This window comes from Microcebus murinus, chromosome 8 (assembly GCF_040939455.1).
Source record: "Microcebus murinus isolate Inina chromosome 8, M.murinus_Inina_mat1.0, whole genome shotgun sequence".
Lineage (NCBI taxonomy): Eukaryota > Metazoa > Chordata > Mammalia > Primates > Cheirogaleidae > Microcebus > Microcebus murinus.
In genome coordinates, this window is record NC_134111.1 from 58864193 (window position 1) to 58881797 (window position 17605).

General features: G+C 35.8%; 1 protein-coding gene across 2 annotated transcripts in view; it reads left to right on the forward strand.

Annotated features, from left to right (window-relative positions):
• Positions 1 to 17605, forward strand: part of PPP1R1C (protein phosphatase 1 regulatory inhibitor subunit 1C) — a 110703-nt gene that overhangs the window by 45991 nt on the left and 47107 nt on the right. For both annotated transcript variants that reach the window (XM_012785799.2, XM_076005368.1), the window contains exons 3-4: positions 12268 to 12305; positions 14628 to 14688. In XM_012785799.2, coding sequence (XP_012641253.2) covers positions 12268 to 12305; positions 14628 to 14688 — 99 coding nt within the window. The remainder of the gene's footprint in view (positions 1 to 12267; positions 12306 to 14627; positions 14689 to 17605) is intronic.

Here is a 17605-nt window from a genome sequence, read left to right on the forward strand (position 1 = left end):
TTATTGATCACCTAGATGAGAAGGACTCCCAGATCTGTATCTTCAGGTCTGTTTTCACTCCTGGGAATGACTATTCCTGAATTCTCCCCTTAGGTAATCAATAAGTACCTCAAAGTCAACAATTCTGTGAGGACTCAAAATCTGAGCCGGAAACTGAATATAATCTTTGACCTCTTTCTCCTTTGTCACCTGTTCCCCCCACCACATCCAGTCAGTGTCCAAATCCAGTCCATTCTTTCTCTTAAGCATCTATCTAATCCAGTTCAAACCATCATCATCCATCACCAGAATAACTGCAATGCCTTCCCCACTGAGCTACCTGTATCCAGGAGGGACTCCTCCAATCTGTTCTCCACATAACTATCAGAATGATCTTTCTAAGAGTGAAATCTTGTCTTGCCTCTTCCTGCTTAAACCTTTCAGTGGTCTCCCATTACTTTTAGAATGAAGTCCACACTTCTTAATACAGTGTCAAAGCCCTAAATTATCCGGTCTTCTTAAGTTTTCAATCTCTTCTCTTTCAACTCACCCCTGACATTCTACAGTCCGAATATTTGAATTTTTGTCAATTTCTAAAAAAAAAAAAAGTCATGCTGTCTCATACCTTGGGGACCCACAAGCTCTTTCTACTGATGAAAATTTTTTCTCATTCTCAGTCTTACCCCAACCAATTTCCCTGCCCATCAATCTTCCTAGTCCCACACACGTGTGCTGGCCATCTCATCAGCAAGCTCACAAAGATCTCTCTCCTTTTAGAGTGTTTCTGTCTCGGCCAAGGCCAAGTTAGATGCTTACACCTCACTCTGTGCTTCCTCTCTTACAGCTCTTATTATTACACTGTACTGTGGTTGCTTCTTCAATCACCGTTTTCAATAGAGGTTAAACTCTCTAGAATTGGAGAAAAATGCTGAGTTGTGTATTCTTTTGCTTTTCTAATATTTGGCCATCCAGTTTCTAACAGGATGCATAGAGCATAGTATATATGCAATAAATTATTATTAAAATATTGGGCAAATCTTAGATCCATAGTGACAGCCTTACATATAAAACACAGACTATCATAGGTGTTAATCTGTAAAGTGTATTTTAATGTGTTTTCACCCAATTTTCTCGTCTCACCATTTATAAGAAAAAATAGGGATATACAAATATAAAGCTATTTTCCCTGCAGATAAACATGACAGGGCTGTCCAGAAAGTATCCATGTAATCATTCTCATTTTTTTCTGTTTTCCTATCTGAACTTGGTGCCAAACATATTGAACTAGTATCTAATTACACAACTTTGTCCTTTACAGTTCTTCCTTATAGCTATTATAAATAATCTAGAACACACTGCAATCCTCAAGTAAATTATATTTGGGACAAGAAAATTGAGAAACTGCATGAAGGTATAATTTTCAGGACAGATTAAAATACCAAGAGTTGGAAACAGAACCCAATTACACAGATATTTAATCCTTCATTCTTTAAAACTGAATAAATAAAGCATCACTTTTTTGAGGCATGTTGCTTACGATGTGAAGTAAATGCTTATTTCAGATGATCAAATGGCAAAAGCTAACTTCTCTCTTTGCTAAGTCTACAAAAAGCTAGGTAAAGTGGAATAGGATTTTGAGGATATAGTTCCATTGTCCTTTCTTTCTGCTAGTAACAGAAATGTATTTGCCATTGATGATAGGATAACCTCAATTGATTAAGCCATGAAAATATTACCACCTTGTTTATAAGCACCCACTTGTATTGAATGTGTAGATTGACACTTTTTGATTTTAGGAATATATTTTCCATCTATAACTTAAAAAGAGAAGTTTGCCTCTTGTTATAGAGAAATCTAATTTAAAGAGATTGTTTATTTTATGTCATTTTATAATGGTTGGCTTACTCATAATGGAGATACTCAAATAAAATTATTTTGAAATTCACAATAGTTATGTGAATAGAGTTGTACAGTTAAAAATTTTAAAGGATCTGGAAAAAAATAAATTGTCCATGGAGGATATAAAATAGCATGATTATAAAATAAAAATATGACTTAAATAAGCAATTCTTTAGTTTAGCCATTTGGTCAAGATAGAGAAGCTCCAGAATTGTCAAATGTCTACTCATTGTGCTTCATAAGAATACATTGAAACTTAATTTTAATTTATTTTAAATTATATATATGTTTAAGGTGTACAACTTTTTATATACTTACTTCAATATGCATATACATAGTGATGTGATTATTATAGTTAAGCAAATCAACATACCCATTATCTCATATTGTTACTTTATTTTTTAACTCTACTCTCTTGGCAAATTACCAGTATAAAATACAGTGTTATTAACTATAGTCCTCGCATTGTACATTAGTTCTCTAGACTTAATTCATCCTACATCTGTGCAACTTCATACCTTTGACCTATATCTTCCCATTGCCCTGTCCTTACTACACCACTGGTAACTACACTTCTCCATGAAACCTACTATAAAATTGCTTTGATTTGCAGTTTTCATGTGTAAATGATAGCCCTCAAATTGTCATCAAAAATTATTAATTAGCAATTCAAATTATTAGTAGAAATACATTGATCATAATTTTAAGTTGGACAGTCATGGCAAGTAGTTACATTTATGATATATAAAGAAATAGTTATCTGTTATATAAAGTTATCTGATATATAAAGAAATAGTTATTCTGTTATCTCCTCTAGAAATGAAATACTATTACATGTGCTCTGGTTAACTAATACAAGTCACATAGCAGACTTAATAAATTGCTGTCAGTGTTAGTAAACAATATGAAAAAAGAGAAAGCATTGCTGTGAAGTGGAAAGAGAACTAAATATTCCAAATATTTGTAGGCAGCTAATTCTATTCTAAATCCAATGCCTCTCAGACCTATCTCTACAGTGTTCTTGAATTTTCCTGTCATCATCATTCGAATTGTTAACCTTTTTCTCATGCTCACCTCAATTGTTTACCTTACTTTTACTTTAAGAAAACTGGTCTTAGGACTTCATTTAGGGACTCTGCTAAGAATACTTTTATGATATCTTGGATAGAACAGTGAATCTTTCAGTATTTTAAAATGGCTAAAACCTAAATTATTCAAATCCTAACTATTTAAAAGAACCTATAGATCAAAATGACATAAAACATATTATCAGGAAGGTATTAAATACACATTAAATAATTATTTCACTGGTTTTCCAACATTGCCTAAAACATCCGATAATTATTTTCAAATTAATTTATATTGTTATGTAAATTAAATAAATTTACATAAATGTTAATTACATAATTAACATTTATGTAAAAAGTATGTTTTATAATCAGATCTTTAGGTAATTTTCTCAAAAGGGGATGGATTTTTTTTTAAAAAACTAGAATTACTGGAAATAAATGTGGTTGTTTAAACTGATGTCATTCCAAAAGAAAACCCATCCATTAAATGAATCAACTGATTTTCCCAGAGCAAATGTGGCAAATTCAAACTCCAAATAGGCAGAAAAAAATTTACCAGTGATTGAAAATCACAACTGATAAGATGATGCAATGGTTCTTTGGTTCTCATATAAAGTGGTTCTGTGGTAGGATAAAATATGTTTTATAAGAGAAACTAAGTTCATAAAAATTGAGAATACTAATGAAAAACAGACTCTTGAGATTTCAAATGATCTGCTTTTTCTTCTCTCTTCTTTTACTGTGCTTGGAAGTGGCAGGAGAAATATGAAATATAAGCAGAAAGGTAGCTTGGAAGATTTCTAACCTGAAACACAAGACAATTGCTGGTTGAGAGTACTTTCTTAATCAACCAACATCATCCATCTTGTGTTTTCTTTATCATTTTCTTCACTATTTCCATAGAGAATGCCTCACACTGGATTCTTCTTGGCTACCTCTAAAATGAGGTTCAGAGAGATAAAAAATCTATTAGGTAATGGGGTTATGTTCCTACTTTCATCAATTAAAAATGGAAAGCTATAAATAATATTGAAAGAAAAATACAGCTGTGTGAATCTTGGCACAACAGGGTGAAACTATTCTTACTGTTTTCGGCTCTTTCCCACATCCCCCTTTGCAGTGTATATAAATTCATTGCTCTGGTGGTTTCAATTTGGGACCCAGCTTTGACTTAATCTAAGAGCTGAAAGAAAAACACAGCTGAAACCACTGCCTGGTGGCTCAAATGATAGGCCTTCAACAGAACCCAGCAAGCTTTCAGCAAAAGGGCTTATGACTAGAGCTCATTTTGGGAAGTGGGAGAGTTTGATAAGTCAAATTGGCGTCACCATAGCTGGCTTAGGAGATTTTGCATACCCCTACTACATTTAGCCCTACTAAGAGAAAATGAGCATTCTAATCCTCTACTATATATGTAAGAAATATGTGATAGATTTCCCTAGCACTTTAAATAGACTGATTCTATGCTAGAATGTTAGAACCACAAGGAAATGGCAAATTTACATACAAAATGAAGGGCTGTGCACAGCAATTTCTTTCATCTTTATTGGATTTATTCCTATTCAGTTCTGAAGGCTCATGGGTCAGTGGTTGTTCTTGAATTAATAGACCTAAAGCCTTCACAGAACGCTGCAAAGATAGTCAGAGAGGTCCTCGTGTTCCTGTCATCCAGTTTTCTCTAATGGTAACATCTATAGTACAATAACAAGACCATGAAATTGACATTGGTATAATGTGTGTTTACAGCTGTATGCCATTTTATCATATATGTAGATTTGTGTACCTACCATGGCAATCAAGAAAGAGAACTATTGAATCACCACAAAGATCTCTTCTCTTGCTTCTACTTTGTGGTTATATCTACCCCTTTCTCCTCCCACCGTCCTTGATTCCTGGTAACCACTGATGTGTTCTCGATGTCTATAATTTTGTCATTCAAGAATGTTATATAAATGGAATCTTATAGCATGTGACCTTTTGAGATTGCCTTTTTTCACTCAGCTTAATGCCCTTGTGTATAGTTAAATCATTTTGACTTTTATCCACTGTGCCAATCTGGTTTTTTTATTTAAACCACATACATTTAATACAGTTCTTGATATGTTAGGGCTTAAATCTGTTATTTTAGTTTTAATTTTCTGTTTGTCCTCTTTGTCTTTTGTTTCTGCTTTCTATTTCTTAACTTCCCAGAGGTTGCTTGAACATTTTTGTAATTCCATTTTCATTTATCTACAGTATTTTTGAATCTCTTTGTATAGATTTTTAGTGATTGTGACATTATACATACCTAATTTTATCATAATCTCCTAGTACCAACATTTTATCAATTAAATTATAGAAACTTTACTTTTCTTTAAATCTCTTTACCTTCTCTTATTTATATGATTGTTTTAAATATTTCTTTTATATACACTGAAAACCATATCAAACAATGTAATAATTTTAGATCCACCTGTCAAATATAATGTAGAATACTAAAGAAAAGTAGCAAAGTCCATGATGTTTACACATATTTTTGCTTTTTCCATCATTCTTTCCTTCCTTCCTGATGTTCCAGACCCCTTTTCTCAATCATTTCCCTTCTGGTGAGAGAAATTCCTTTTGCTATTCATTTAGGGTAGGTCTGCTGGTGACAAATTCTCCCAGTTTTCCTTTGTTTGAGGATGAACAAAGAAAAATTATTTAAAGATTTATTTCTTTTTCATTCCTCAAGTATAATTTTACTGAATATAGAATTCTAGAGATGACAGTTCATTTTGTTCAACACTTGAAAAATGTTGTGCTGCTTTCTTCTGGCTTTGTAATATCTGATGTGAAATTGCTGTTTTATGAATTGTCTTTCTCTGTTGGTAACATATCATTTCTTTTCTTCTTCTTCTTCTTTTTTTTTTTTTTTTTTTTTTGAGGCAGTGTGTTGCTCTGTTGCCCAGGCTAGAGTGTAGTGGTGTCATCATAGCTCTCTGCACCCTCAAATTCCTGGGCTCAAGCAAGCCTCCTGCTAATTTTTTGTTTCTATTTTTAGTTGCCCAGCTAATTTTTTCTATTTTTAGTACGGACTGAGTCTTGCTCTTGCTCAGGCTGGTCTGGAACTCCTGCTCTCAAGTGATCCCACCTTGGCTTCCCAGAGTACTAGGATTACAGGCGTGAGGAATAGGAAGTTGCCACCTTCCTATTTGGATTCCTCCAACAGAGCTGGGGAGGGAAGAGTCATCTTATTATCACTGGGTGGGGGTGGAAATCCAGGATTCCATGTGGCCCCTATTGATACCATGGAAATGGGTCTTATTACATCTGGGATTTCCAGTCAATCTGCTCTGACAATTTCCTGACAGAGTGGAGGGTGAGAGGTGCCTCCTTACAGCCAGCTGAGTGTCAAAATTTAGGCTCCCCCCTCAGACTTTGCTGACAGGGGTGGCAATGAGGCCATTTTTTTTTTCCTATGTCTTGAGTAGAGCAGTTATTATCTAAAAGTTTTCTATCTTGCTATATTCTCCCTTTTCTGGACCTTTAGTTAGAAATAGTAGGCTTTCTTGAATCTTATTTTTTATTTTTTTGTCTCCTGTTCCTGTTAGTATATCCAGGTTGCCTCTCCAGCATCCAGGCCAGGATATATGAGCCAAAAAGAAAACCCAGAGAACTCACTGCTCATGTCGCCAAATCCCTACTGATCTATCTTCTTGTCTGTGCCCTTTAGAGTCATATATACATATACATATATATAAACACACACACATATGTATATATATGTATATATGTACACACACACACTTATTTTGCTTTTCTTATGTATATGGACAATAGAGATGTTTAACTAACTTTTGACTATGCCCTTATCTTTTTAGTCCTCTTTTTTTATATTTCATCCATCATTGCTATTGCTTTTGAGCAGAGGCATCTTCAAACATGAACTTACAACACTGTTTTTATTGGAAGTCTTCCAATTTCCTCTAAGCTGAATTTTCCCTCACATTTACAAAATAACTACCTAAATAAAGATTCCCGTGACCCTCTGTTATCTAAATTTGTCAAAATCTGCCTTTAAAGTGTGCACATCAAACATTTATTTGTTAAAAATATATACTTAGCACCTACTGTGAGCAAATAATTGCACTGCTTTTATAATTTGGAATAGAGTGAGGCAGCAAACAGGTGGTCCTGCTTTATGAAAGATAGACATTAAAATATATTTATTTGACAAGCTGTTATTGTGTGTCAATTATGCTGTTGTGCTAAGAGCTGTGGGAGAAGCAAACATGAAGGGTAATCCTCATTCCTTTACAGGTTACCTGGGGAGATAAAATACTAATGGCCATGGTGCAGGGCCTCTGGTGATAAGTACTGTGAGACAGGCATAGAGAAAGTGATGTGCATGTTGGGGGCTGGGTACTTCCAGTTGGGTGTGGTAGCCATGAATCAGGAAAGATTTCCCAGAGAAAGTGCCATTGGAACAGAACACTAAGGGAGGATGATATTGGGTGTGAAGAAAGGAGCGTTCTGGATGTAAGGAAAAAATACACAGAAGCAGCAAGCCAGGGGATGTGTACAATCAAACAGAGGCTAGTAGGGTTTTCTTCTATACTTTGTTCCATCTCTCTAGTCATCCAATGAGTAAGTAAATCAAAGTAAAGTGCTCTGATGATCACTGGGCTTGTTTGGAAATCATTTACTTTCTCATTTTTTCCATAATTGACACACAATAACAGCTTGTCAAATAAATATATTTTAATGTCTATCTTTCATAAAACAGGACCACCTGTTTGCTGCCTCACTCATTTTTTCCACTAACACATCTTTGTTTGCATCAGCTTTCAACAACTTCAACTGAACTTTAAAATCTTCCCTTCATAAGCTTATTCTTACCTTTTCCTTGGCCTTAATTAACATTTTTAAAAATGAAGTGTTTTCATCACCTGTTTATAGTTACATTGCCTACTTCCTACTAAAGACTCTGGTGTTCTTCAAATTACACACAGAATCCTGACAGTAATAACAAAAACATATTCTTAGGGTGATTTTTATTTGCATTTGGTGATTTCTCTTTTTTTGTATATGTTTTCATTAATAGACTTAATTTTTTTTTAAGAGTTTTAGATTTACAGAAAAATTGAAGAAAGGGCACAATTGAGTCCCAAATATCACCCCCCACACACATAGTTTCTCTATAATTAACATCCTACATTAGTTTTTTTTTTTTTTTTGAGACAGAGTCTCGCTTTGTTGCCCAGGCTAGAGTGAGTGCCGTGGCGTGAGCCTCGCTCACAGCAACCTCAAACTCCTGGGCTCAAGCAATCCTGCTGCCTCAGCCTCCCAAGTAGCTGGGACTACAGGCATGCACCGCCATGCCCGGCTAATTTTTTCTATATATATTAGTTGGCCAATTAATTTCTTTCTATTTATAGTAGAGATGGGGTCTCACTCTTGCTCAGGCTGGTTTTGAACTCCTGACCTCGAACAATCCGCCCACCTCGGCCTCCCAGACCTACATTAGTTTTTAAAGTGTTACATTGTTATAATTATTTACCCAATATTGATATATTATTACTAACTAAATTCTATAGTTTAGTCAGATACTTCTAATTTTTATCTAATATCTTGTTTCTGTTCAAAAAATCCCTTCTAGGCTATCTTATTACATTGAATTATTGTGTCTCCTTAGACTCCTCTTGGCTATGACACTTTCTCAGATGTCCTTGTTTTTTCATGATCTTGACAGTTTTGAGGAGTGCTGGTCAGGAATCTGGTACAATGTCCCTGTATTGGGATTTGTCTGTGTTTTTCTCATGACTAGAAAGGGCTTAGGGGTTTAGGGGAGGAAGATCATTGAGGTAAAGAGCCACCTTCATCACATCATATCATGGGCTCACATCATCAACACGATTTATGACTGTTGATGTTGACCTTGCTCAGCTAGGTGAGTTAATGTTTGCTGAGTTTCCTCACTACAAAGGTACTTATTTCCCCTTCTCCTTTTCCATACTGTACATTCAGAAGGAAGTCAGTACTGGCAGTCCATACTTAAAAGAGTGGGGAAGTATTCTCCCATTTTTTTTTTTATTCCTCAAAACAAGTTTATGAGAAAATGAGGAAGGCAGAGTAAGAATTATTATGCTCCTCCTTCCCGTTTCACACATGAGGAAAACTCTGAAGCTTAGAAACATTAAATGACTTTCATGGGGTCATGACAGAGAAGTGGAAGAACCATATTAGTAACTATGTGTGCTATCCAGTGCTTTTCCTTAGTTTTCTATCTCTTTATATTCTACCCATATCTTCATGTTTGTGGTTCTCACTCTGTTACAGTTCAGACACTTTTCTTTACTTTTTGACCATGATCTTCCTATTTCCTTCACTCTTATACTTCATTTTTATAGGCACTTAATTTTTTATTACAACTAGTTTTCCAAAGTTGTAATGAGATCTCATTGTCTAAGACAATAAGAGGATGGGTTTTTGTAGTTTATGTGTATAGACACATGGATCCTGAGTTTGTTCTGTTCCTTTCATGAATTTAAATATCTCAAGTGCATTCTGACTAATTGATACTCAAAACTTTCTAGAACATTTCTATCTCCATCTTTAATGATGACAACATTCCTTAAAATGTTATACTTAGATAACTTTTGCATTTTTTCTTCTAAACCAAGAAATTTCTTCTTTCAGACAAATGGTCCTTGAGAGATGGAAAAAGAGAAATAAAATATAGCTGGGATAAGTACAGCAGCCTCATTCAGAATATTTGTAGTTTTGATTACAGATGTTCAGCTAACAAACCTGTCATCAATTAACAAACTTATTTTGTTCAATGCCACTCCAAAATAGTATTTATTTTTCTGGCTCAATGAGAAAACTAAACAGTAATAGAAGACAGGGATCTACTCTTACATTTCATGGGGCATCTGGGTATCCTGAACAGTTATTAGGTTGGCCATTGCGTCACAACTGGAGACCCTGACAAGAACATGGGGACATTGTAAACATCATTTTGATGTTTTTGTATAAAGAACTGGTGAATTTGAATATTTTGTTTGAGTCTTCTGCTTTGGTTACAACTTCTTTGGTTGAAGTTAGAGAGAATATTGTGTTTGTGTCTGTATATTATCCTATTGTGTGTGCCCGGTGAGTATGTTGTATGTGTGTGTGTGTGTTTATGTGAGGTGCTTGGGAAGCAGAAAAAATTAACCTCCCCAATTTAGTAATAATCTACTAAGGGAAATAGAAATCTATTTAAATCAGTGGATTTCAAGGAAATTATGATCTGTTTTTGGCTTGTCTTGAACTTTTGTCTGAGTCACTTTGACTTGAAAGTCATTTAATTTTTACTCTTCAATTTCAAGATAAGAATACAGGGCTCAATTTTCTCAATCCTTGCCTTCATGACATAAATATTTAATTTATGTCAACATAACTCAACAACAAAAAAATAAAAATGGTTTTCATTGAATTGTGTCACAAGTGAAGTCCTCCATAGTTGTCTTGGAAAAATGCTTTAGTGAGTGTGATAGTCAGACAGTAGGGAAATCGTAAAATGATTGGATCCCACTGTGTTTCTAAAACATTAAGTTACAGGTCATGGGCTGAATTTTGAAAACTCCTAAGGCATGAACAAAATATTAAGAAACCCCATTGATACTTAACAATCAGATGGATCACAATACATGCATCGTTACAGTGGATCACAGTTGATATTTAATTACAATGTGATAGCTAAAGGTTTCATATTGATAGAACTGTTCAATTTAGAATATTCACAGCCACCTGATAATGCCCCACTTACTTGCAGTGATTATATCAAACAATCATGATTGCTGTCTTAAACCAATAGTTCTTTTTTTTTTTTTTTTAAGGTCCCCAACATTTTCGGCAAAACCAATAGTTCTTTATCTGCTCTCCCCTATATAAAGGAGGTAAAATTTATATGGAGTTTCCATAACTTTTAAAAAATCTAGTAACCAAAATATTGGATTAGCATAAACAATAGTTCCATATACTTTCATTCTAGCTGTTTGGCCATTTTGGTTTCTTACTATATGCAATATCAACTTCATGCATGGTATATGCATATTACTACACAGATGTATAGATGTTTGTGTGCATATATATCCATATACATACATACATATATACACATTGCTTTTTTTTATTATAAAAGTGATGCATGCTCATTATAAAAAGAAAAACAAACAGTGCAGATAGGGTTAAAACAGAATGTGCTATCCAATCACCCAGAGGTGACTTCAGTTAACATACTGATATACTTCTATGCATATATATATACACACATATATTTATCCTTTATAAAATAAACATACCATTCATATTTTTTTGAAATACTTTTTCACTTATATAACATATATTTTATATATATGTCAATGCAGATCTATATTATTGTCTTTAAGCAGGCAATCGTTGATGAACTCCTCATTCAGTTTTGGGACCATGGGGTCGGTCACTTAGCTCTGGGGTTAACATGAGGCTCAGGAAAGGGCAGCTGGGTCAAGAAGCCAAGAGGCAGAATCCGTGCAATGTAAGTGAGAGGTAGAGAAGAAACCCAGTCCAGAACATTCTCCCACTGTGGAAAGGGCGTATGCGAGCACCTCTTCCTCCACCCCACCCTCCCTCATAACACTTTTTTTAATTTCAGCATATTACGGGGGCACAAATGTTTAAGTTACATATATTGCTTTTTCCCCACCCAAGTCAGAGCTTCCGGCACATCCACCCCCGAGACGGTGCGCACCTACTGATGAGGCCTGAATATGCCCATCCCCTCCCCCACCCTCCCACCTGCCGACACCTCACAACACGGGATACAAAGAAATATTTGATAGAGCGACTGACTCTTTCCAGGGACACTTAAAAGAGACGGTGCTGCTTTCCTCGGAGTCATGGCAATTGGGCTGAGTGGGGAAGGAGATTCGTTCTGGCTAGTGACGAACTTGAAACGGCAGAGGCGAGGGTTCATGGACAGCAGCAACCCAAGGAGGAGAGGGGGTTGCCGCTGCCTTAGCACTGTGAGGCTGGGGACACCAGCTGTTGTTCCAAAAGTCATTTCCCTGGTCCCTTTTCTGGATTTGCTCGAAGGTGAGAAATCTGGGATGTCAAAAGGAATGCTTTTTCTAGTGTCTTTTTCAAACTTTGGAAGAAGGTTATCTCAGAAGGAAAACACCCATCTCTGTCCCCATCTTCTTCTCAGCTCTAAGCCACAGTAGTTCTATAAGCATACAGCAATCATTAAATCAGTCTGATCCGTGTTGCTGAAAATGTTACTGTGTAGGAAGAATATTACATTTCTAATAATTTATACCTACTTCTCTTACAGAAATAGATGACAAGAGGGTGCCCAACACACAAGTGGAAGTAAGTTTTTAAAAATATTTTGTGTAAATATGTTCAAATTAATTAAAAACACAAATTAGCTTGATTCTATGAGATACAAAATATGATATAAATATAACCGTGATGTAAAAACTGTTTTCATTGCTTTTCCTGACTGAACAAATAGCAATATGGTGTCATTAAAATTTCTGTCTCTTAACTACCTTGATTCTCTACATTTGCAATGGTAACTCCTGCCAAAACTTCTATAATAAAACCAGTTTTAATGGCAAAATATGGATTGATAATTTCCACTGATTGAATGATTATATACCACAGGCTGGGGCCAGGCAATGTTGGAATCTCAGAGCAAGGAGGTAGGGGGGGTGGCTACTGGTGTGTGGATCCAAAGCAGACCCTAACGCCAGAGTCTGGGGGCACTGAATTGTTCTAGAGCCTAGGTAACCAGATCCAAGGAGGACACCAAGAATGTATTTGGATTCAAATTTAGCAGGTCATCTAAACATTGTCATTCCCCATTCCTTCTACATATGCATATAGGAGTTCAGATAGAAAATAGAAACCAGGAAAGTCTAGGGGAACTGATAATATAGAATATATAGAATATGAAGTGAGTAAACTTGGCTCAGAAGTGAAATACATACCTTCCATCCAAGAACTAACCAGGCCTAACCCTGCTTGGCTTCCCAGATCAGATGAGATTGGTCACATTCAGGGTGGTATGACCGTAGATAAAACACATATCTAATAGGATGCTGTGTGAACTTAATTCCCATGAGCACATAGGCATACAGCAATACTTAAAGGGGAAAATCTAGAAAGGACAAAGATGTACCAAATAGTATCTCACAAGACTTCTCTAAAAATTTAGTGAGATTGAAAATGTGAAAATGCTTTGAAAACTAAACTCCTACATAAATATAGTTTTTATTACTTAGTAAATTTTAACACTGTGTTACTAAATAACAATAATTTTTCTGTAGAATTAATTTTCCACTTGATCTTTGAGTATGTGTATGGAAGTAAATATATAAGAACTCCCAGAAGTGGTTGCTTCTCAAAATCAACCAGATGTGACTAAAAACAACAGATGTGCCATAGAAACGTCAATCATCCACACATTTAACATTAATGTAGAGTTGACCTATCTAGACCTGTGCAAAATAGACTGGTACCAAATCAGTCTATGCTGGAGAATTTTGCTTGTACTATTTGCTCAGTTGACATCAATTTGACAACTGCTTAGTTAAATTTGTTACTTTTTAATAGATTGCTTTTGTATTAGGTAAATATCAACACCTAATGATATGTTTGATGGCAATTAAGCTTTAGTATGCACAAAGACAGATCCCTCAAATTTTATTTACAACTTAGTGAAACAGTTTCTAGTTTCTTTCAAATTCTGAACATGATGTTCTTTCTAATATGCATGGGGAGTCTAGAACAAGTCTCAAAAAGTATCTTGTAATTATTTATATTTGAGCTTTTTGAAGCAAAAATAATTACTTCAGACACTAAAACTCATTTATTATGACCCCTACTCTTGCCATGTTAAAACATAAATTAACATGCTATTAAAAAGGAGTCTTTGACATTATTGATTAAGGTATATATCACATATATGCAATTTATTAGAATAAGTAATATTTATATCTATTATGAAATTTCCATATAATTATCTGTATTTTTGACCCTGAAAGGTGTGCCTATTTTTATCATTTTTAAATTGAAAATCCTTTCTTCAATAAATTACTCCTGATCCAGTGTGCTTAGCTAAGAGTGTTACATAACAGTTTTGTTAAGAAATGACCTTCATTTGAACATACAAAAGAATATTACCTCAACATTTTAATTCCAAGGGACTGGAGATAATAGACTGAACATGTCAATTCAAGAAGACTATAGATTGATATTACTTACCAAGAACCCTCATTATCCCTCCTGAAACACACAGTAATCCTCCAAATTATGGGACTACACCATGGGCTGTGTCCCACAGACCCAGCTTTTGGAGTTTACTTTGTCATGGAAGTCATGTTTTCTCTAAATGGAAAGGATTAATATCTCTTTTCCTTTTCTTTTAAAAATAAACTAATGTTACTGGGGAGAAAGTAAAATGTATATTCATAATTTCAAGACTACAGTGATGTAGAATCTCGTGATATTTAATAAAATAGATCTTAAAGTCTCATGTATCTCTTAAGCCTATGATATCACTGAACATGACAGAAGGACATCAGAAAGCTCTTTGAGACATAACACAGTATTTGTTTCCCTCATAGGTCTGATGGCATTGCACTTTTTGTCCATCTCTAAGGATTTTACTTTTTTCTTTCTCCGCAGTCACAGAATGCACCCCCTAAGCAAAGGAAGCAGAGTGTGTACACACCACCCGCCATGAAAGGTACAGTTCAGGTACTGTTTCGGGTTGTCGTGAGTGCTGGCTGGTGGCCATGACTGCCAGGCCATCTGTTCTCAAGGGCCATACATTTGATCACAAACTAGATCTAGTCTCAACTCTACAACCAGTAGTATGATGTTTAGTAAGATACTTTATTTAAAACTTAGTTTCATTAACAGTAAAATATGTAATTAAAGAACTGATAACTAGAAATCTCAGAATCTGTCTGGAAATTCAGAGTTTCCAAAATAATGACCAAGTTGTTTTTGTTTGTGGGTTTTTCCCCCCCTTCCTCATCATTTTTCTTAAAAGGGATTTTTCCAGAAGTCCTAATTACTCTTGTCAGTGTTAGCAGAAGATTGTCATTTTTTTTTTTCTTGGCTTAAGCAATGCATAATAACTTGAATTTCAGGGAGATTGAATGTAAAGTATTGCTTCATTGCCTTGTGTCAGGAGCAGCTCTAAGAAACACAAACAGACATTCCCTATACATGTAACAGCTGTCAAAATAAGAACTAAGAATGCTAGTTCAGATATTGACATTTTCCCAGATTTTTCCCCCCAAACTGGAACTGTTAAAAGAACATCTAACTGTATCAAAATTTTGACCTACATCAGTTCCAGGGAAGACTTCTTTTATTTCTCAGACTAAAATGCTCCTGACACGAGGCGGAGTCTGTCCAGTCCAGTAGCTCATGTTCCAGACTGGCGCTTGGGCACTGGCCCCAGGGTTCATCATGCTCTGTCTGTCCCGCCCAGTTTCAACTGCATGAGAGGCTGGCCAAGCAGCTTCCTCTGGGGTTCAGAGAGTCTAAATTGGGAGTGAAATTTCCCACTCTGTAGTCTCTCTAAATTTGGGACCTTTTCATGGAGGGGAGATAAAAATGGACACATTAATAGCTACTTTCAGTAAACTTCCTTCCTGTGCTGCTATAAAACCCATGTTCACTTGTTAGTAAGACTGTGGTAAATAATGCAATCATCAGCTTTGTAGTTTATTCTGAGGCAATTATTAAGACTGTCAGGCATCTCTCTTTGAAGATAGGTGTAAACATTTTAAACATATTGTCCCCATTGTAAGTGACTTTGTACTTTCAAGACACATTCATTTTGGCATGAATGGGTAACAAGAAAAGATATATGTTCACTCATTTAATTATTTCCTCTGTTCTATTTTGGGTTAGCTTAAGCTAAATAAAGTAATACTGCACTCATGTCCTCAGAGGGTAATATTATTATTTGTAAAGGAAAATCTTAAGGCCTCAAGGGCCCATGGTATTTATATTTAGCTCTCAGATACCATTAGGAATGTAGGGTCCTAACATTTACAGAAGTTAGTCCTATTGCACATTTGTACATATAACCTTACACCATCGAGCCCCCAAAGATGGTCATTCAGTGATAATTAGTTGTGGTCGAGAGTTAAAGACTTGAGAAAGCACAGTAATTCTGTCAAAAGGATATCAGGATTGTGTTACAAGTCATTTAGGTTCTCGTTTACAACCAGTAGATACCTTTGGAAGTCTCCTGCTTATGATTAAAAAGAGAGGGAGAGAGAAAGCTAAATCCATGTTGCATTTGGTCTACCTGTCTTCTGAGAGCTAGAAATAAATATTTCATGACAAATTAAGCAACGGTAACATATAGTGCATTGTGAGCACGTTAGGAAGCTTCAATTACAAGAAAGATGAATGAACAAAGAAAATGTTATTGAGATGCTACATACAGTAATACAATTGTTATGAAATGTATAGTTCCTCAAATTGCAGTGGAACACACAGTTATTGAGTGTAAAAAGTTTGCTGAGGGCATGGTGGCATGTTGTTTCCCACTCAGAAGCAGGTATCACCTGAGCCCTGTGCTACTGACTGTCCTCTTGTGGCCCTGCTTCTGTTTTGCTTCTCTCTCTGCCTGAGTCTCTATCTACTCTTGTCGGCCTCCTTATCCATTTGCTTCTGTTTTTCTATTTTTAATTTCTCCCTAGTCCCTTCTACCCTGGTCAAAGAGAAAAATCAAATCAGATTTTCTCTGACCAAATCAGGTCAATTTTTTACCATCCAGAATTGTACATATGTTGGGTTGGATTCTGACAAAAGGTCACCTCATAAGCCACTGGACCCATTAGTTGTTGCCTTTGGCTAAAGCCTGGTTCCTGGGTCAGTTAGTTTGTGGCCAAGATGGCAACATCACATGACACAAACATGGTGATGGAGGTAGAAGGATTTGGACATGCTTTCTTTCTACAGAGTTGTCCCATGGGTTATCCAGCAAAGTAATAATAGATTTAATAGTTGGCCTGGCCATCTTTATATTCATAACACAGGCTCACAAAGTGCTAATGGAACCTAAAGGCTGAGTAGTATAACTATGCAGGGGTGACTGGGTTTGTCCACTGCTTCTAACCTCAGGGTATTAAACTGGTTGTGTTCTGCGGATCCTAATGATAGGCCTGGGGTGGGGCTAGATAATCAAAAGTTCCAGGTGACTTTGTTCCCGCAGGTCTGAAGATTGATCAGATCCGGATATCTAATCACTAATTTACCATGTCTTTCTTGTGTCCTAGTGAAGTTTTAAAACACAGGAGTGATTATGCAACTTGGCTAAAATCCTTCAATGGCTTGCCATTGTCCTTAGATAAAATTTCTATTCCAGAGCAATGTGTTCAAAGCTTACTGCCTTATGGCTCTAATCTGCCTCTCCTCACCTCACTCACTAAGTCCCAGCCACACTGGCATTCTGTTAGCTGCTGAATACATCATGCTAGTCCTGAACTAGAAAAGAGCTTGCACGCATTCTTCCTTTGGTTTCCTCCTGCCTCCTCTCTTCCTCATTCTTCACTGGACAACTCATACCTATCATTCAAGTCCTATCTTAAAAGGTGAGATACTAAAAGGAATTTTCTCTAATCCTCCATTCTGAA